The sequence below is a fragment of the Parus major genome, chromosome 1 (genome assembly GCF_001522545.3).
Source record: "Parus major isolate Abel chromosome 1, Parus_major1.1, whole genome shotgun sequence".
Classification (NCBI taxonomy): domain Eukaryota; kingdom Metazoa; phylum Chordata; class Aves; order Passeriformes; family Paridae; genus Parus; species Parus major.
In genome coordinates, this window is record NC_031768.1 from 70,865,015 (window position 1) to 70,886,856 (window position 21,842).

General features: G+C 38.4%; 1 protein-coding gene and 1 long non-coding RNA gene across 6 annotated transcripts in view; one reads left to right on the forward strand and one right to left on the reverse strand.

The window, feature by feature from the left end:
- ZDHHC20 (zinc finger DHHC-type palmitoyltransferase 20) overlaps positions 1-21,842 on the forward strand; it is a 49,251-nt gene that overhangs the window by 20,298 nt on the left and 7,111 nt on the right. For 2 of the 5 annotated variants that reach the window (XM_015625880.3, XM_015625911.3), the window contains exons 3-13: positions 2,436-2,530; positions 6,527-6,647; positions 7,999-8,068; positions 9,173-9,205; positions 10,048-10,168; positions 15,361-15,396; positions 16,483-16,615; positions 18,199-18,325; positions 19,569-19,658; positions 20,766-20,881; positions 21,273-21,350. In XM_015625880.3, the coding sequence (XP_015481366.1) occupies positions 2,436-2,530; positions 6,527-6,647; positions 7,999-8,068; positions 9,173-9,205; positions 10,048-10,168; positions 15,361-15,396; positions 16,483-16,615; positions 18,199-18,325; positions 19,569-19,658; positions 20,766-20,881; positions 21,273-21,310 (980 nt within the window). In that variant the 3' untranslated portion in view covers positions 21,311-21,350. The remainder of the gene's footprint in view (positions 1-2,435; positions 2,531-6,526; positions 6,648-7,998; positions 8,069-9,172; positions 9,206-10,047; positions 10,169-15,360; positions 15,397-16,482; positions 16,616-18,198; positions 18,326-19,568; positions 19,659-20,765; positions 20,882-21,272; positions 21,351-21,842) is intronic. The other 3 variants (XM_015625890.3, XM_015625896.3, XM_015625903.3) reach the window with 3 other exon arrangements.
- The window catches only part of LOC117244641, a 41,216-nt gene that overhangs the window by 17,671 nt on the left and 1,703 nt on the right, over positions 1-21,842 (reverse strand). The window lies entirely within an intron of this gene.

The following is a 21,842-nucleotide window of genomic DNA, read 5'->3' on the forward strand; positions in this document are numbered from 1 at the left end:
TGCCTCTATCTAATAAATACTGGCAGCACTGGCACAGATCTGTACCCTTGACACAACCGGCCATGGTCCCTGTTAATCTTTGTGCTTCAGGATCATTTACAGCCTGTGACAAAGCTTTGAGGTTCTGCTGTTCGACACATTGTGTGTGCACTAAAAATAATTCTTCAAAAGAATCTGAATTCTGGGTGATTTTTATGGACAGAGTATAGCTGTTTACTGTGTAAGTTAGTTTTGCTGTGCCTTGCCCTCTCCCGTATCTCATTTCCTCTTTCCTTCTATTCAATTTCTCGCCCTCTTCTCCACCAAAGTTCTGGTCTGTGCCACTGATTCCACTCCAGTTTTATGTGCTTTTCTCCTCTTCCAAACCATTTTCTCATTCTTTAATGGCTTAACCACATTGTGTTTGAACTTAGGGTATTTTTTTTAATAACAGACAGCTTTAATTATACAGTGCCTACTACAGTAATATAAAAGTTCTTTCCTATCAGGAGACAGATTTAGGATGGCTTTAGAAAAGGGTTTTGTTTCTGGCAATTTCAGTCAGCCCCACAGCTGAAAATTTGCCAAGTCTGCCCATAAGGTTGGAGGAATCAGAGGCAAATGTAAAAAAAATAATTCTCTGACGAAAGCTCAAATGCAGTTTGTTTGTTTTCATTGCAATAAACAGTGAAAATCTTGAAAGGCGATAAGTTAAAGCCATGTATTCTGTGACTGTGCATAAACATTTTCTGAGCTGTTGGAGGTTTCCCAAAGTTTTAAGCCTTTTTTGCCATCCCTGAAGTACATTGTACAGCTTCTTAAAGGACTCCATCTGTACAGAAAAGTAGGTCAAATTTCCTACTTAACTGCAACAGAAGATAATATAAATATTTAATATGACTTCTCTAAGACTTGCTGTTCTGGCACAACTGATCTGTTTCCTCTTGACAAGTGATAAAAGAAACCATTAGAGGAAACAAGATTGGAAGGAGCTTCCTGGGTCATAAGGTCTGGATTTCTGGTCTTTAGGACAGCGATATCATGAAGACTCAGAAAATGTATTGAGCTCCCTCCTAAAGCCAGCTACATTTTATTTTCACTGTGACTGTAATAGGACTTTTCCAGCTTGTATTTCTCAGATGATTTGAAAGCAGAAAATCTTTAACTTACATCTGGCATGACTGGAGTGCAGTACTCTCCATACCCCTGTTTAAGGATTTTAACTGTCATTGATGACCAGTGTCTTCTGTAATGGCACAGTAGTGTGCTGTTTCTGTTGGAAGTAGAAATTAAATTGAATTATGTAGGTCAGTGAGTAATCAGTTACTTTGTGGTATTCTAGAACAGAATTACAGCATCATCTTTATCCAAAAAGGTTAGTCACTTACATGCCAGAAGTGAGGCTGTGAGACTGTGTTCAGTTCTGGGGCTTGGGGTTTTTGTGTTTGGGGGGTGTTTTGGTTTGTTTCTTTGGGGAGGGGTGGGTGTGGTTTTGTTTTGTGGGGGCTTTTTTTGGTGGTGTATTTTCTTTGGTTGGTTTATCGGAGGTAGGTTTTGTCGATTTGTTTTTTCCTTCAAAATCTGCTTTGGAAAGTTCAGCAAAGCCAAGTGTAGGGTCCTGCACATGAGCCAGGACGATCCCAAGCACAGGTACAGGCTGGGCAGAGAATGGATTGAGAAGCAGCCCTGGGGAGAAAGAAATGAGGCTGTTGGTTGATGAGAAGCCACATGTGGCTCAGCATGCACTCCCAGCCCAGAAAGCCAAAGGTGTCCTGGGCTGCATCCAGAGCAGCGTGGGCAGCAGGGCCAGGGAGGGGATTCTGCCCCTCTGCTCTGCTCTGCTCAGACCCCACCTGCAGGGCTGCAGCAGCTCTGGGGTCCCAGCACAGGGAGGATGGGGACCTGTTGGAGCCAGTCCAGAGGCAGCTACAAAGATGATCAGAGGAATGGAGCACCTCCCCAGCTGAAGGGAGCTTAAGAGAGCTGGGGCTTATTATCCTGGAGAAGAGAAGGTTTCAGGGAGACTTAATATCACCTTCCAGTACGTGAAGGGGACTACAGGAGTCTTGGGGATAAAGATATGTATGGGGACATGGAGTGATAGGACAAGGGGAGAATGACTTCAAACTGAAAAAAGTTTGAACAAATTAGGTATTAGAAAGAAATTATTGTGGGAGTGGCAAGACAGCTGCAAAGGTTGCCCAGAAAAGTTGTGGATGCTCCATCTCTGGAAGCGTTCAAGCTCTTCTTGTGAACATATAATAAAAACATTATTTCCTTGAGGAAGAGCAGCCATCACATGGGGGGAGTGAGGATGGGTGTGTATTTAATTTTTTTTTAAGTGAGCAGTCCTAGAGTGCAAAGTGTAGTTGTTTAGCCCTCCTCAAAGATCAAGGGGTTTATTTCTTGTTCTTTTCAGCTCTATTCACCAAATTCTTATTTGTATTTTATTGCAGTTGTCTATCTTGTAGTTTTTCATCTGTCATTCGTCATGTTTGTATGGTCCTATGGGAAGACAATTTTCACACCTCCTGCAACCCCCTCTAATGAGGTAAATATAATGTTAGGAAAATGTCAATGCCTTTTTTATAAATAGCTGAACTGTTTTCAGTGATGAAATTTGTTTGCAGTACTGCATGATTCACCTTTCCCTTCTCATTGTCTAAAATAGAACAGCATGACTGTATCATGAATGAAAATGATCAAGTTGCTCTTAAAATACCATATGCTTTGTGTAATGATATTTCCTTATACGAAATGTGTGTTTAAATCATCACAAGTTTGGCAGTCTTCTACAGTGCTATGCTATGAAGCAGCTTGCCTGACACTTGGAACTTTAAAAACTGATAAATGAAGTGCTGTGATAACATTTTTATGTCCTTTTTAGGCAATTTTGACCATTGTTTGAGTAAGAAAGGGTGGTAATGCAATGTATACTTATGACCTGGAGGACTGAACCCACTTATTAGTCAAGGGTTAAGGTTTAGGAACATTGAGATGTAAATACATAAGGAAGCTTTATATAATAGCAAAAGAATGCATCATGACTGTAAGAAGTTTTGTTTTGAAAAAGAACCATATTCATTCCAATAAGCCTGAGATGGATTACCTTGTTTTCTGTTTTCTCTAATGTGTGTGTATGTAAGATTAAATATGGGCACTGAATTTAAAATATTGCACTTCTCTTCCTTGTTTTTACAAAGCTTTTAAACTGCCTAAACTGTTTAAGGTGTTGGTTGCTCTGTGGGGGCTGAATTTTTGTTTTCAGCAAGATTGACATTCAGTGCTAATGTCAACCTTCAACATTCTTGAGACAAGTTATTCCCATGCTTTGAAGAAAAAGCAAACACTGCTCTGTAGTGCTTATTTATGGCTTAGAGATCTGTATGTTAAAGCTATAGAATAGAAAGTGTAAAAAACTAAACACTATTCTGCTTTTTAGCTAAGGAAAAGTCTAAATATAGCTGCTGAAGGGTCTGGGGCACAAGTGCTGTGAGGAGCAGCTGAGGGAGCTGGGGGTGTTTAGCCTGGAGAAAAGGAGCCTCAGGGGGGACCTCATCACTCTCTGGAACTGCCTGAAAGGAGGGTGCAGGCAGGTGGGGTCAGCCTCTTCTCCCAGGGAACAAGTGACAGGACAAGAGGACATAGACTCAAGTTGCACCAGGGAAGGTCTAGATTGGATATTGGGAAAAATTTCTTCACTGAAAGGCTTGTTGTCACAAGCACTGGAACAGGCTGCTCAGAGAAGTGGTTGTATCCCCATCCCTGGAGGTTTTAAAATATGTATAGATGTGGCATTTGGGGATGTGGTTTAGTGATAGACTTGACACTGCTGGGTTTATGGCTGGGCTTGATGACCTTAGACATTTTCCAACTTAAATGATTCTATGAATTGCTACTCCTAAAAATTCAAAGGAACTTATCTTCAGGGTAATTTGGTTTTGCTTTTTTTGGAGGGATGGTTTTGGAGGAAAATTCTAAAGTTAAGCGGTTTAACTAGTTAAAATATGGTTGAAATGGTGTTATTCTAGGTTTTATAAAGCTGTATGAACTAGAGCTGCTCTTAACGTGAATGCCTATTAACTTTTACTGTCTGCTTGAATTCTTCATTAATAGCAAACTTATTCTAGCAGTACTTTTCCTGTAGATACTGTGATGATGTAGCAGGCTTTCTGTATTCAGCAAGTGAAAGGGATGCCTAGGGCATATGGCATGTAATGAACTTTCTGTATATTAACTGTGGAGATAGATCAGATTTAATAAAATTTCTTCTACAGCTAGCTTTAAATGAAAAAAAAAGGACAAAAAAACCTCTCCCACCAGGACAACAAAAAAACACACTCAAAAATTTTTAAAAACCAATCAAATTAAAAACCCAGCACCACTTTTTCTGCTTCTGGGCAAATCCCTTCTGTTCATGTACTTGTGAGTCATTTATGCTGGTTATACTTAAAAACAAACATGACTTCAGAATCTTTCCATTGTGTGAGAGTGTAAATGTATATATTTTTAGTTATTCAAATTGGCCATTCTTGCAAAACAAATAGCATCCTGTGATCTTACTATTGAACTAAAAAAAAGATTCTGCAGCTGCTGTTGTCTTAGTGTAATCCCTGTACATTTGTCCTAAGAAAGAACAATCAGCATTATACAAGATCCAGAAAGAGGAAGGAAACAAAGGGATTCTTTCTGTTTTCAATAAGAACTGGTGGAACCTCATTGGGAATTCTGTTTGCTGTGTGGTAACAGACAACTTTTGATGTCTTTGAACATATCCTGCTATTGTCCTGAGAGACTGTGGTCTCATAGCCCTATTAAGTTCTGAAATTAGAACAGAAATGTAGCTTTTCAGAAAACCAAAATCCTATCCAGGATTTTTGGAGTAATGCTATGATGTTATGTGGACAAATGTAGAAACTTTTAAATCTTGTCATTTGGTTCCTTTTCTGTGCACTAATGGTTTGCCTTGAAATGTCTTCTGGAAGGGTTGCTCATGTTTCTTGCAACATCTGCTTGACTGCAGGTCACAGACACCTGGGTTACCTAGTAGACTCACAAGGGTAGTAGGGATTAAGATGTATTTGCACCACTGTTTGCTGGAATGATGCTTCACATCTGTCTTAAACTCTTGATGTGAGCGTCTCCAGTTTTCATGCTTGAATAAATATCTGAGTGATTAAATTTAAATAATGAGGTCAAACTCTTGGTGCTGGCTGAAATGTTAAACTTTAATTTTGCTCTTCGAATAGAGATTAATTCTAGTGTCTGGTTATTTAAAAGGGTATTATTTTAACATGTTTCTTGTTTCACCCTTGAAGGGTAGGTAGGCTCAATAACTGGGATGATACTATATGTGACAGGAGGCTTAACTAGGTGCTGTGAGACATCTTGCTTGCATTCTGAGTTAGGAAACAGCACAGAGAAATTGCAGCAATGTCTTACTGCTTCCTCCTTGCTGTAAGTGGAGTCTTCATTGTTGCTTGCCAACTGACTGTAATCCAAAAGAGGAAAAAGTACAGGATGAGGAAAATCCATGTGAGCTAATCATGCACATGTTTTTGGTAGGAAAATACCATCATACTAAACCACACTGAGCCAGATTTTGTTCCAGCTGCACACTTAGCATTTTCCACTCTCTACCATGAATGCTTTGTCTATGTGTGCTCATAAAGAGGGCTCTTGTAGTCCATGCAGGAAGCTCAGAGGTTAGAAGTGCTTCAGAACAGAAAAATACCAAGAAATTGTCATTTCAGCCCCTGCTGCACAGTGCTTTGTCAGCATGCTGGGTTTTGCAGGGCTTACTGGTAAAAGCTGTTTCAGCAGATACCAAACTAAGTGTTTCAAAAATGAGTAAAACTCTCCAGGTTTTTCTGGTAAAGGTTTACATTTCAGTGAGGTTTCAACAGGAATGCTCATCAGACTTTACTCAGAATTGTAGCATACTCTCAATCTGTACAGGTTTTGCTGAAGTTGCTTTCAATGCAACCTAAGAGTTTTGAGACTAGAGTTGACTACTCCTAAGTTAAAATTCCAGTTAAACTCTTCCAGCTTCTATGCTGGAACTGTGAAGCCCACTGCACCCCCCAACCTGTCTTTTTTTTCCCCCCCATCTGTTTTGTACCCCTCTCTGTGTTAGAGAGGAAGTAGGATAAGAGAACGTCGGTGCCTTGTAGCAAGAAAGGACTGTTGCACTTTCTCCTGTTCACAGATGACTTAATTTATGCTTATCAGGAATTAAAGGAAAGTTTGCACCTTAAAGCTCACCCTGACTCACTGTTCCCTTGTGTTGAAGAGAAAATACTATAGATAATAGAATGGCAATAAAGATTATTTTCTTGAAAATACGTCCAGAAATGAAATACACACAGAATACATCCAGAAACTTAGGCTTTCTAAGGATGTCCTGTAACTCCTGTAGCATTCTTTTTCTTTTTTTTTATGTGTTGCTTTTGGGTCAGTGGATGGGGGCACCCAACAGATCCTTTTTCTGGAAAATAAAGTAATAATTAATATCTTCCTTCCTATCCATTTTCTCCATCCCTCCTAGTTCTGCTTATCAAAAGCTGATAAAGAACAATATGAAAAAGAAGAGAGACCAGAATCTCAGCAGGAGATTTTGAGAAGAGCTGCTAAAGACTTGCCTATCTATACGACAACAGCATCGAGAGGTGAGATATAAAGATAATTCTATGCTCCTGAAGTTGCTGTTTATTTATTTGTTGCCATCGAATGAACAATATATTAAGCACATATTGCAAATGCCATGATGTTTTGGTTTTTGTTTGTCCTGTTGTTTAATCCCCTTGAGAGAAACAGCAGTCCTTTTTCTGGGGTTCTCAACATAAAACCACTACTTGAAATTTTAAAAAAAAATTATCTTCTAGCAAGAAGAGAAATGACAGCAGTTACCTCCAGCTGTGGCAATTAAAAATAAACACAGCAAAGAAATATAACTTAGATAGCTTGAAATAGGGAAATTCAAATGAGTTGCTCAATTTTATAATCACTTTTATCTCCATTTAAACTTTTCTTTTTGAGCTGTTTTGGTTCTGCGTGAGAAAGAACGTACTTAAGATCTTAACATACTTTTGCAATTTAAAAACAAATAAATGTTATTTTATTTCCCATCTGCAATTCAGTACAAATCTAGTTATGGACTATTTCTGGATTTGCTTTTAATATATGTAGGCATTTTATTCCGATTTATAGATGAATGATCTGTGAAAGTGCTGTCTTATGCATATGTGTCTTCTTTAAAAATTTATGGCTTTTATAGGCATATATATATTTTTTTTTTCTCTTTCTTGAAACTAGCAACCTCTTAGAGTTTCCAAAAACATAAACTTGTCAGAATAACCACTGCCAAAGTTTATTGTGACTTTTCCAAACAAAGTCTAAGGACACCTGGCTCTTTTGAGTATGAGCCTCCATTTAAGAGTCCTAGTCTTAAGTTCCTGGAGTGGTCTGGGAAGTTGTTGCCAGCTCTTATCAGTTCTGTTTAGCTATAGATGTTGGCTTTCCTCCTGCTTTCAAACTGCCTGTGCTGGTGTCTTACTTCCATTGAGGAAATCTTGAAGAACTGTTTAAAAATATCCAGGAGATGAAGAAGAACTGATTTACTGAATAGTCTGCTAGATCACTGTTTGGTGAAGTGGATACAGAAAGCCAGTGCAGAAAGACTTGCTGAAAGAGTGTAGCTTCACAATGAGATGCCTTAGTACCTTGTGCAGGGGTGAAAGGGGGATCAGTACCAGAAGATGAAGGATGGGAAGACTGGAGAGTCAAAGAGAAAATGAAAATGGACTCAGTAGAGTAGTAATCGATTCTTTTGAATACTTTCATATGTTACATTTCTTTAAAAAATCAAAACTACATATCATATGAGATTAGGTGCATGACAGTCTGTGAGAATAGGTGTGGCAGGGGGGAAGCTCTTTTAAGATTCAGTTCATGTTAAGGGGGAAAGCTTTCATAAAATCAAGTGAGTTCTACTGACCTGACCCTTGCACTTAAATACAGCAATCAGATACTGTGATCGATGCCAGCTGATCAAACCTGACCGCTGCCACCACTGTTCTGCATGTGACGTGTAAGTGCCTGAATCTGGAGTTACAGATTTTCTCTTTCCTGCAGTCGTCACTTTAGTGTGTTCATGCCTTCAGCGGGTCAGTTCCTTCCATTGGTGCAATATTATGGTGCAGCCCTATTATCTAATGTGACAGAACTTTTTAGGAAACCTGCTTGTAGCTTTTTAAAATAAAGCTTATATTTAAAAATAAATTAACTAAAAAGTAAAAAAAATCATAGATTAAAAGTAAAGAAAGGTAGGTCTGAGATACCAGCACCAGAAAAAGCTTATTATTGAACTGTTTCATTGCATCTTGTTTCTCTAGCTTTGAAACAGATTCATTTTGCTAAAAGTATTTATCTCAAAAATTGACAGTTATCACATGCCTTTAACATTTCAAAAACATCACTGTTACTCCCCATTTTCATTGTGAATCATCAGAGGAGTCTGCACAGGCACTGAAGACTGAGGCTATGCATGACAGTTCAGTAGGCTGAACTTGAGGAAATCTCGTTAACTGAAAAACCTAATACACATCTTTTGGCTGAAATCAAATTTGTTAGCAAATACAATTAATGTCTCTGTGTCTGAAATGTCTAGTATCTGTCTTTATATTAAAACTGGATTAAAATGGGATGTGAACTATTCAAATTGCCCTTTGTTCTGACCTTTCCCTCCATTAGCTTTAAAAAAAAATACAAGCAGCAAACAAAATGGTAGCAAAAACAGCCCTAAGGTAGACTTAGTTGAAGTGAATGCCAGGCTAACACACCTTATCCACACAACCCTGAAAGATCCTCTGGATTTGTTTATTCTGCATGCACATAAAACTGCTGTGGCTTAATGAGCTGGTACATGGTGCTGCTCAGTAATGTTCCCCGTGCTAATTTAGGAAAGTTTCCTCATAACTCTTCTGAATCTCAGTTGGTCCTTTTGGGTGAAAGAACAGCTGCTGTAATATAGAGAATTGGTATGATTGAGAAGGGATTGAAAAAGATATAGTAGGGAAAATACTTGGAAAAAATCAATCAACAAAAAACACACAAAACTGTAGAAGCTAAAGTTGTATATCTTAGAAAAAAACTATATCTTTTGTCTTAACTTGCTGGAAATTCTCTCTTTCAGATGTGTATTAAAAATGGACCACCACTGTCCATGGTAAGTTTTTTTTTAAAAAAAAGTCAGTATAAGAGTGATGAATTAGTTGCTGCTTCAAAAATGCACTTCTGAAGTAAACCTTGATTGTCACAGAAGTTCTTTAGTATGTGGGAATATATCTTGTTCCTAATGTGTGTTGGAGCATAGAGTTGTAAGCCCAGTCATTTCCTAATGTGTGTTGGAGCATAGAGTTGTAAGCCCAGTCATCCAAACTGTGCAGTTTCTCCTTGTGTAGAGAAACCTTGGCATTAACAAGACCTATGAGAAAAGGCATTTCTTTATTTTGTTTACTCTGGTGGTGTTAGCAGGAGAGGAGATGCCCACTGCAATGGAGCCCACTGCCACATACAATGGAGATGATATGTATGACCCATTCAGACTCTTCTGCAGTTTGTGTTCACTGGCAGTCAGTAAAAATATTATCTGCTGTCACTGTGAAAAATATTACTACCAGTGGTTGACTTAGGGGTGGTTTTGTAACCAAAGCTGCATCCACTGAAATTGATGGCGAGGTTCATGTTACTTTTGTGGTGACTGCAGTTAGTTTGTGGTGGGAATTGCTTCCTGTACGGACTGTCTGTATTGTAATGCTTTGCCAGCTCGTGTCCTGTCCTACAGAATCATGGGGGGCAAAATTTATGCTAGAGGCCCAGATCATTCAGCCTAAGAAATTTCCTTAAAAATAGTGGCTTAAAATGCTTCTGAAACAATAGTGCCAGAGTGTTTTGAACATACCACATCATACACATTTTTCTCTGCAAAAGCTGAATGTATTGTGGATTTTTTGTTTGTTTTATTTTTTGTATACCTCAGTAACATTTTTCTCTTTCCCCTCCTTCTAGGGTGAATAATTGTGTGGGATTTTCTAACTACAAATTCTTCCTCCTGTTTTTAATGTATTCCTTACTGTACTGTTTGTTTGTTGCTGCTACAGTCTTGCAGTACTTCATAAAGTTTTGGACAGTAAGTTCTAAGGCTTTTTTTGGTTGCTGTTCATTTGTTTAATCCTGCATGTGTTATTGGAGGCTGCATCAGCATGTTGTCACTCACCATTTACTCTGTTCTGTGGTTCACTCTCATTAATGACATCAATCAAAGTGACTGAAGCAGGAGAACCTTATGAATTTTGATGAATTAAATGTATTACACTGCCCAGGATGAGTAACTGGGAGAAGGAGTTTTGATGAGGACACTGTGCAATTTCTCCACTCCATCAAAATTGAGTGTCACAGCTCAGGTTTTTATGAGACCATGGGATACAGATATATAGGTAAAGAAAGAACTGGCCACATCAAACAGTTACATATGTGTAGGAGTATATATATGTATGTATATATAAAAATATTGACAATTGTAAATATAAATAACAATTTTGTATCTTCTCAGACTTGTCTATGGATAACCTGCTGCCAGATAAGGCAAATTAAAAATTTGTTGGGAATTGTCTGAGCTCTGTTTTGGAGTTCCTACATAGGCATGTCTGAACTTCATATTAGTGGCTTTTATGATCTGGTATGAGTAGAATGCGAAGATATGTGCAGTGTGAATGCTATACATCTTCCCTGCAACTGTTACCAGTTGTCAAACAGTTAATACATATACATACATCTTAATATGTTTAATGACATTTATGTAAAGGCAATAATCCTTGTATGTCAGTGTTATATTACTCCTATCAGTTTTGTTCCAGTCACATTCCAGGCTGAACAGAGTGCCTTCTGTAGTTGTTCCTTTTCATCTACAGAAACTTGTAGCACGCCTTCCTATCTCTAGGCTGAAGTGTTAGTGGCAGAATTCCCTTAATCATTTCCATTAATGAGCATGCAAAAAATTACTGCAAGTGGAAGTGTCTCAATCTCATCTTTGGGTAAATAACACCACATATTTCTTAGATGCTGGCTGCTGTCAGAGTAACTGGGGAAAGCAGTAATTATCTGCAGCAGTAGATATTGATATTTGCTTTACTGGAGCAAAAGGTTGCTGCCATGTCAGGGTAAGAGAAGCTTGATCATGTATTCAAAATAACTGTACTTTGAGACAGTTGGCATTAAATAAGAAAAATGGTGCAAAAAAGTTCATATTTATCTAATCTTGTGAGTCTGATCTACCAAAGTACTGTGTTTCTCTTAACCTGTCAGTTCTGTATACCAGAATGTCACTGGAGATTAAGGAAACGTGGGGATTGAGCTGTTAGTATTGTGAGATGAAAGCCATAAATGTGTTTATCAGTCGTAGCTGGATCTTAAAAACTATTTCAGATTAAATGGTCTGATTCTGCTGTTCAGTCTTGCTTGTCTGTAAATAGTTAAATTTTCAATCTGTGAATGTGCCATTTCCAAACATCTGCCTGGCTGCTTTCCAGTGCTTTGTGCACAATTTCTAAGGAAACTGTAGATGCACTCTTACATATTTACCAGTCAGTGCTTGAGCAAAAAAAAAAAAAGAAAAAGAAGAATTTGCTTTGTTAGCTTGCTTTATAATCGTTAGTGCAACAAAAAAGGCCACAGGACAACTGACTACGATGAACAAACGTTTAATACCAACATCTGCAGCAGGACTCTTCCAAAGCCCATCGGACACAATGTTGAAGTGGACTCTTGAACAGAGGAAATAAACTCAAGAGGGATTTTTTTTTTATTATTGATTCAGTTGTTAAAAATGCTTCCTGCAAGAATGGGCTACTTCTGAAATGTTACAATAGACAACGTAGTTCTGTACTTGCTTTCAATTCCGGATGCTTCCAAGGCAGAATCTAGCGATGGCCTGATCTTATCAGTAGAATAGGTCTCTGACTCACTTTACTCATATTAAGTCACCCACTCCACTAAGCTGAGGCTCCTCTGATCTTATAACTGACTTACTAAAGTACATTTCCAGAAAGAGGTGGCAGCTCCCTAATCATGTGGGCTTGCAAATTTTTGTATGTCTCATGTACATGACCTTTTAGGCAAGTGCCTCTTGGAAGGTTCTCTCCACATCTGTATGCAAACCAAAGCAGAATGCTGCTGACACGTGCTGTCTGTAGACTGCTTCAGTATATTGCTAATGCTCAGCTTTGTCTGCTACAGCATCAGGCAGATTGCTATTTGGACATTTTCTGCTGAGACTGTCGAGATGCACAGAACCACTGAATGTTATATGAATATGAATGACCCTCAAAGATCATTAAGTCCAACTCTTCTGTAAATGGCCCATACAGGGATTAAAAACCCACAAGCTTGGTGTTACTAGCACCATTCTCTAAAACTGAGCAAATCAGTGTTGGTTTTTCCCCCCCAAAGCTTGACTATAGGAAATGTTGCTGTATACCTTCAGGAGGTAGTGCTTATTTTTTGCTTCCTCACAGATGTTTTTCAGAGACTGTGCAACAAACACTTGGATATATCCAGTGTTGGAAAGAAGTGTATGGACTGTTTCTTGGGGAATGTAGCCTGGGGGAAGAACTTGTAATGAGGTTGTGGAGGTGTATGTGCTAGCTACACAAATGTAGCAATCCATTGTTTTGCACTGTTGATAATACTTGCAAAGAGACACGATGCTCCTACACAAATACTTGGAAACATTGTGAGACAAGCACACCTACCAAACTCTTCTATTGAAGAAAGCCTTTGTGTTTCTCACTTGCACGTGCAAGACTTTCACACAGCATATTTCATGCTCTATGCAGAAGTGCTGAAGTAAGGTCTTGATTCTGTGCATACAATAGTGGAACGACTACAGTGGCTGGAAATGTTTACCACAGGCTTGCACCCTGATGCTGATGCTAAAATCTGGTTTGTAGATCAAGGGAATGTGACTGATTCCTTTTCTTATACCCTTAACTGCTTTTTCTGTACCCATGACGTTTTTATTTCTACCTCAGAGGTTGCTAAAGAAAAAAATACCTGTTTAACCAAATGTATTTGACACAAACACCAGCACTGGCTGGACACCCAGTGCTTGGTGCCTTGCTTTCACAGTACATAGTGATGCTCCCCAGCTTATATTTGTGTCTGCTCTTATTCTTGCTGCACCGACACCTCCTTAGAACTATTAGGTTTTCCAGTCATTTTCAATGTCTTTCACTGTCCTCCAAATTAATTTTCAATCCTGAGTATAGCTATATAAATGATGTGATACATGTCCTGGGTGGATGGCGCGTGCTTCTGCAAAACTTTTGTTGTATTAACAGTAGGAGGGTAAAAAAATAGGAGTAGTTCCACATCATTAGTTAGAACTCAGTCCTCTTGCCTATACTAAGGATGTAGACCAGATCTGAGTTTTTTTTCAAATATTAGGCTAGACCCTATCTACTGAAAAATGGTGAACAGATCAAGCTCAGACAGCACTTTTTTGTTTGAGTGGTTTTATAACCTGATTCCAAATGACTCTGTGAAGGAGTTTGCAGGGAACTCTTGAATAGCGACTGGCTTCAGCCTATTGTGTGCTAAGTAGTCCAGATTGTGTTGTGCAAATTGCTTCCTTTTGTAAACTCTGCAGCTCTCTCACCTGCAAGTCTCTGCTTCTGTGCTGCTGCTGCTGAGCATAATGATTTTAAATAACCAATTTCTAAAGTTTCACTCTTTTCACATGAGGAGGCATGTGGACTGCTGCTAGAACACCACTGTGAATAAGCTTGTTATACACACTCAAAGACTGCATGCTTCTCTCCAGTAAAAAATTGGCCTTTTTTGAAAGATGCTTCAGTTCTGCAACTATCATTCAGGAAGTTACAACTAGTGGCTGAATCTGGATAGTCAGAAGAGGTAAATGTTCCTTGGGGATCATACAGATTAATCATGCATAATTTAAAAAATCCTCTAGATTAGAGGATATAGAGCTGATGGTTTAGGGAGATGCAAGTGAAATAAACTTAGATTTTCTGACCCACAGAAAACACAAAGACTAAGCTGCTGCTGCTCTTTCAGCATCAGAATAAACTCCTGAGAATTCCTTGTAAAGAATTATTTTGTTTAAATACGTGATTTCAAAAGAGTCATAGGAATTAGAGTTATAAAAATCAGTTGGGCAAGTGGGGAACACAGCAGTGTGCTCTGAAGTAGAAAGAGTTATTATTGTTTCAATGTGAAGCTTAGGAATAAGCAGCAACTGGAGTATTTTGCTAGGCTGGATTTCAGTGGATCGCAAACCACAACATATCCCTACTGCAGGTGGAAGAGGAACTGTTGCACAAATTGTCAGTAAATAAAATGGCCAGCAAGAAGGAAGCTGTACTTAAATGGCAGTTTAGATAGCTGGACTCTGCTTGTTATTTGCTTACTGTAGAATAATCTGATGGCAGCCAGCACTTTTGAAAACACTGTGTATATCTGCCTGACTCTAATGTAGATGCTTGGGCTCTCACTAAGCTTTTTCACATATTAATGTAATTTTAAAGCCATACATCTTGCCTCCAACAGATTAATTAAGTGCTAGCATCTTAGCCAATACACCACTCTTTAGGTATAAAGTTTGGAATTAAAAGATAATTTGAACTCAGCTTTCCTGTTTCTTCCTTTGTTTTCTCAAGCACTGGTTCAATTTCAGGTGTTATACTAAAGATGCATCCTACAAACTGATTTGTATTGAAGGAAACTAGGAAGGCTAAAAACTGCACTGATTTGTTATCTGATCTTTTCTGAATGAAGAAAATTGTGCAAAGAATGGCAATTTATTTTTTATGGTTTTGGCTGAAATTACCATCTAATGGTAATGGTTGTGTTCTGAAGTCAGAAAGATTTTGTAATTAATAAACCATTACTTTATACCTGAGGCGTATTCTGAGCTTTTCAGACCTTTGTGAATGGTTTCATCATACAGAATATTCACATAAACCTTACTTGTGTTGGAAACAACCAGTAAGCAAGGAAATTGGAATAATCATGCTGTCCAAGCTGAGCAACCACTTGAAAGTGATCCAGTCACAATCTGAATTCTAGTACTTCTATGCTTTAGTAGAAAGTTTCATGCCTTGGAAGTTAGTAGTGGGCTCTTGCATACTTCTCTGTTTTCTTGGAGAACAGGGGCTAAAGCTGCTGATGTGCTTCGGAAATTGACACATCCAAGAGCACATTTGCACACCAACCATTTTGTTCTTAACAAAGCCTGTGCTGTTTTCAAAAACTCTGTCTTAACATAATACCAGTGTTTAATAAATTGTCTTTCTTTGCACAAAGCTTTGCCGCAGGAAAGCTGCAGAGAATTGTCCTAAGGTAAAATCCAATATTGCTGTCATTATTTAAATATTGTTCCTACTACAATTTTTCTAGTTCAGTCATTCGTGGCAGGTATTTACATCATCACAGAAGGAAGGAGACTAATAATCTGTTGCCTATGAATATAAGCCATGTACAGGGAAAAGGATATGCCTATGTACACTTGATCTTAATTGAAATGTGTTTTAGCTTAAAAAAGAAAGCCAGCCATAGATAAATGGGTGTGCTGAATGTGCTAATGGAAAAAGTAATGGCAGTAATGCTAAGTAAATAGCTGAGTAAAAATAGCCTCTCTGGTTTCATAATGTTGTTAAAGGTCAACTGCTTGAAAGTGCTGTGATTTTGAGGATACAGAGCTGAAATAGTAGTCTTACAAATCCCATTGGCCTTTTGAAAGTGGAAGTCTGAAAATAGTTTGGGGTGGAATTGACAATCTGATATGGGTGGGAGTTGGTTTCTTTATCGTGGTTATACTGAAATTGTTTTTTACATAGATTTCTGGTGATTCACTTCTACCTGGTCAGATGTGGCAAATTTGTTTTGTTAGGTACATGCTGGTTGTTGCCTAAATATTAGAGGTCATCAAAAATTGAAGATCTATCCCATGTCTTATTTAGGACTTGTTCATAACAACCATTTCCCTTTTACACTCATTATATCAATTGAGAATTAGGTTCAGTATTATTAGTTTGTGGCAGGAATTACACATTTTTTCCGCTTCAGAGGAAGTGACTTTGGACATATTTTCCCCATGTCTCTTCGGCTGTGGCTGCACAATTAACATTTTCTGGTACAGAAAATGTTTTGCCTTGTCCCCTACTGTGCATTTGAAAACCACGAATGAACATGTGCCCTCACAGTACTAAACATGATGGGGAATGGGTACCCATGAGATTTAAATGCTGTTGTTTTCCACATTAACGTGACATTAAAGGAAAGCTGGGCTGCTGCTTTTCTTTCTTGGTGAAAACTGAGGTGAAAGACCTATAGCAGTCTGGGTGTGGCAGGAAATGTTCAGCAACAATACTGCCTTAGTTGCTAGGAAGTGTTAACATATTTATCTCTTTCTCTCTTTCTCCCCAGAATGAGTTGCCAGATACCCATGCAAAGTTCCACGTCCTATTCCTTTTCTTTGTGGCAGCCATGTTCTTCATCAGCATCCTGTCACTCTTCAGCTACCACTGCTGGCTAGTTGGCAAAAACAGATCAACTATAGGTCAGTTCATTGGGATATGGAACTTTTCCTTGTCCAGAAAAACAAGAATTCAGTGAGAATGAGAAGCCTACATGATCTGTCATCACATATAAATAGATTTTTTCAATACTGTGCAATAAAAAGCATATTTGGTCGAAGTAATTAAAGGTGAAACAGATGGGAAAATTAAGCCTGTGGGGCATCCTCTCCTGGAGCCAAGCATTCAGATTCATGACTGTTCATTTCTCTTGTTGGTATTTTTGAGACCTCTGAGGCACCATGCCTCAAATTTGTTGTGTTTTTAAGCATGAAGTATGTAACCCAGTTGCTACTTGCCACTCTGTTGTTCTAATACTTTGAGTAGCTAGGTAACCCAAACCAAATCAGAGGCTCTGCTGTACATGAATATCTACTACATTTTGAACTAGATACAAATGAGTATTCTTAAATCCTGTGAAGGAAAACTGACCTTATTGTTGTGAAGTGGCTTGTAAAAGTACAGTAAAAATGAAAGCACTGATGTGCATTTCCTAGATAATAAGAGATTCCCATCATTTTATGCCTAAACTTTTCAAATGGCATTGATCAGTGAAACCAAGCTATATGCATTTAATTAAAATATTTTAAGTTCTGCTAGGAAACACTTGTGAGAGTGTTTTTTGCATTGTGTGGGGGGACAGGGACTGATGAGTATTTCTACAACTGAGTAAGTCAAAATCTTTTATCTTTCATTGGAATTTAAATTTCTAACCTCAAAAATAAGTGGATTGGTTAAAAGTAAAATAATTTAATCTAGAAATTTTTTGCTAGAATTTTTTGATTGGTTGACAGGAGAGTTATTTGAATTCTTTTTATTTTGACGTAGCTACAGGTATGGAATATTCACAATTTTTTTTTAGCTTTGAAGAAAACTTTAGCATATTCCTTACCCAAAAGTCAGTGGTCATAATGGACAACACAATATTTTATCTGTTTTCTGGATCATGATCGTAAAAAGACAAGATACTGGTATGGAGGGAGAGCAATGAGTCCTCTCAGTTCTTAGCCAAGGGTGTAACTGGACTGAGTAGAAAAATGGTGGTGGTTTGCTATAGTTCATGGTGTGTCTGTTTCTAATGTAATAGATTTCATCTTCCTCTGATAGCACAGGATGCTCTTAATTCAGCTTCCTAACTTGGCAGATGTGAAAAAACCTCTTCTGTATGGGCTTAAGTCCAGCAGTGCTTATGATAAATTACTCCTAAATGGGAAAGTCTTCTGCTCAAAGAGGGCTGAAGGGAGATCAAGTCATCAAGAAATAAGGGATGTATGTACCTATCTTTGGCATGCTGATGGTACTTAGCTTTGTCTCAGACTTTGTTAAATGTAAAGAGAAAAAGTTAACAAGGTGACTGCTCTGTTTACCTGATTTTCTCATTTTTCACTAACCTTGTTTTTTTTTTTCTCTGATTGCTTGAGATTATTTTTTCTTCCCCTCGGCCCCCCATAATATACATCAAGATCACCTCACCTTGCCCAAAACTGGTTCCACAGCAGAGAAGTTTGTTTCTTTATGCTCCCTGACTCCTTACTGGATTAATGAATTGCATGTTTTTATTTTACAGAAACATTCCGTGCACCCACATTTCGAAACGGTCCTGATAAAAATGGCTTTTCTCTTGGATGCAGCAAAAATCTAAGGGAGGTTTTTGGAGATGAAAAGAAGTATTGGTTACTCCCTATCTTTACCAGGTATTCAGTCTGAACAGTAATGAATTAGGGAATTAATTGATTTCATGACTTCCACCTTGCTTCCTTTTCTACTAAAAAATAAAGCACAGCTGAAAAGCCAGCTTTTGTATCCGGTACAATAAATATTGGTGCAGGCAAAATGTGCAAGAGAAAACTATCATACTCCACACAAGGTTTTCATTCAAAGACAGTGAGCTTGTTGAAAAGAGATTTTTAAATGCAGAAATTTGGAAAGCTTTTAGAAGCGTATTGCAAAAATTGTACGCATTTTGGTGGTAGTCTCAGTGATTATAGAGCAGAAATCAGCAACTCAGGGGAGATCCAACAGCTGCATCACAACAACATCAGTTTAAAACACCCCCTCTTGCCCCTGGAAAAACTTGACGGATTTCCTTTTGCTGTAGATGACAAATTAGGAATCAAAAGCCATCTAAGAAAGTGCATGTAAATAAGCAACAGAGGGGGTTAAAAATCTGATATTATGAAAAATGCTGGATTTATAATGTCAGCTGAGCCAGCATTAGGGAGTTGCAGACAAGCCTGATGAAGCAAGACTGACATTCTGCCCACTCCCAGCACTATCAGACTTCAGCAGAATGAAGTAGGAACTGTGTTTCAACACTGCTCTTGGGGGACTGTGTATCAGGTAAAAATGTTGCTGAACCTGTTTGTGAAGCTGAGATCTGGTATCAAACAGCAGGGGCAATACCAGCAGCTTAAGTTGACTCAGCTGTTTGTTCAACTACCATGTGATTAAAGACAGAAACTCCACTGTAGATGGCTCCATCTGTTTTGCTACCACATTTTATCCTGATAAACTTTAAAAGAAGGCTTAGCTAATTTCAAAATTAGGGGTGAAGGGGAAATCATGGCCACCAGAATGTTATTTATGATACAGCTTCTGAGGCTGTAAATACCAGAGAGTCTAGCCATGTGAGCATGCTGGTTTGGGAGACGATTAGGGCTAGTGTCTACTGAAATACATCTGTGTTTCTGAAATCCACAGACTTGTGTTGTGCATAGCAATCCATACTCAGTGATAAGGGTGGGAATCAATTGAGCTCCAAGATTTAATTAACTGATCATCTGATTTAGTGGTAGAACTGCCTTGCTAAAGTCTGGAGTTCAGTACTGTGCTCAGCTAATTGATTCGAGCCTGTAGCCTTTGCCTCTTTCATGGGTCCTTGTTCAGATCATTTAAGTCAGCTACCAGCAGTGATTTGTGTCTTTGTTTCTCATTTAGTTTGGGTGATGGATGTAATTTCCCTACTCGTTTGGTAATTATGGATCCAGAGCAATTTGCGGTCTCAAGCCAAAATGATCCTGCCAAAAGGTAACTATAGCACTTAAAATTCTGATTTTGTACTGTTTAGTACTTATCTAGAGAAAAAAAAATTGTCTCAAAGTTAGTTTTTTAATTCTCTATGCTTCTTGTCATCTTCAGAGTAAGTTTGTAAGTCTTCAGTGAAGGATAGAATGGATTAAGACTAAAAACTTGACTGTGTGTTGGTTTTGTTGTAAGAGAGGACAAGGCTCTAAGGAAGCATTAATACAGAAAGTAAGAGAGCTTACTGGCTCTTAACAACAATCAGAAAATTCCTAGGGAAGACTGAATAGTCATCCATGGGAAAAAAAAAGTTTTGATTATTTGTTTGTTTTGGGTTTTTTTTTTCTGAAAGGCAAGGTATTATTTGTATTTCATCTCCTTGAGCATGCTTAAACAAGTAATGCTGAGACAGTTTACAAGAGAAGTAGATCTCTCATGCTGGGGATTTTAGCTCATTATTTTTTATTCCTCCCAAATTTGCGTGTTTTGTATCTTCAATGTATTTCCAAAGAGACAAGAGTCTCTGTGTGCAGTTTCTGGGATGTTTACATTTGCCACTTTAGAAGGCTTCTGCATAGTTTGGTGAATTTGTAAACTGAAGATTGTTGCCAAGAGCTACTTGAGTTACCAGACATTAGAGGACTGAAGGGCAATACAGAGAAGAAGTTGCTTCCAGTGCAACATAAACTGTGGAATTTACACAAGAACAGGACCCTTGTGCAAACAGCAAAGTATGCTTTTACATTCAGAAGATTGTTCAGAAGAAGGCCCTGGCATTTGCATGGGATAAGATGGCATTTGTTTGCTCTTCCAGATGGAACTGCATAGATTTTCTTTTTAGCTGTGTGGCAGTGTTATTGCCAGGGTGCCATTTTTTATGTATCAATCCATGGGTTTTTTTAGAAGTGAGTGGCCTGTGTCAGGTAGGGGTTTGTTTTAGACTGATGACTAGAACAAGCCTGTAGAGGAATTAGATTTGGGGGCAGGCAGCCATTTCCAGTTGGCATCATAGGATTTTTTGTTGTTAGCTTTGCTTTTAAGTAACTTCACTATTCTAGAAATGTCTGAGCTACTGGTATTACAGAATTCCTGTTGACTTTGCTTATTTTTCAGCTCTGTAGCCAATCAGTCCTTTCCTGCTCGACCACTCAGTGAATCACAAAATCGGTTGCTATCTGGTGATTGTCAGTGGGTGGAAACTGGCCCTGAAGAGGAAAATGTGAAATCAGGTAGTGGTTTTGTTTGTGGTTCAGTTTTCCGTGTTGTTGTTGGTGGTGGTTTTTGGTGCCTAGAAAGACCTTAGGAATTGGCTGGAGTGATATAGAAGAAAATGTGTTCCATGGAACCAAGTCAGGATATTTAGAACTTAAGGCTAATTTGCATCCTATGTTTTGCTCCAAAATTAGTTATTGTGTTAAGGTAGTGGATGGCAGATGGATAGATAATTCTCACTTTTGCACTTCAGTTCTGAGATTTGGGATCTTTTATGTTTGGTTAGGGGGAGGAAAATATTTTTGTAAAGTAGGCACAACACGGTCAATGTGCTTTCTGGTTTGAAATCTTTGCTATTTGTTATGCGAATCTGCAGAAACACATAATTGAGATTCTCTCACCTTCTAGGTGCAAAAAAGCATATTATAGTTTCATTGGAAAGCTGATCTCAGCTAATTACTAACCAACCATCTCAATGAGAAACAGGTAAGACTAACATAACTGATTGCTGTTCCTGTACACGTATGAATAAAATTGATGCCTCAAAGTCAAAAATCAACTAGTCATGGAATGCAGAGGAGTGCTCTGATACTGGATGAGTAATAGCAAAGTCTAAACAAAATTCAGAGTGGCTGTTGAGAAGACAAGAATGGGAGTAATGCTGTAGTGCAGGAAACATGGGCTGGCTAGGCCTGGGATGAGTAAGAATTATCCTGTAATTTAGATTGAAGTGGGTAGTGCTGGATTTGTTACCAGAAAAGAATCTGATGCTAAATGCAGTTCTGAGATGAAATGCTGTCTTGAGGAAGAGCTCCATAAATGTCTTTTTCTTAATCATATATTGGTGGGCCATGTTCTGCACTTTAGGAAGTTGCATGTGCACAAGGAAGGTCAGTAAGTGAATACAGGTCTCTGCATACAGACTGCTCTGTCACATTTGGAACTGACTGTGATCTTTTGGAAAGTTTTTTGCATTAA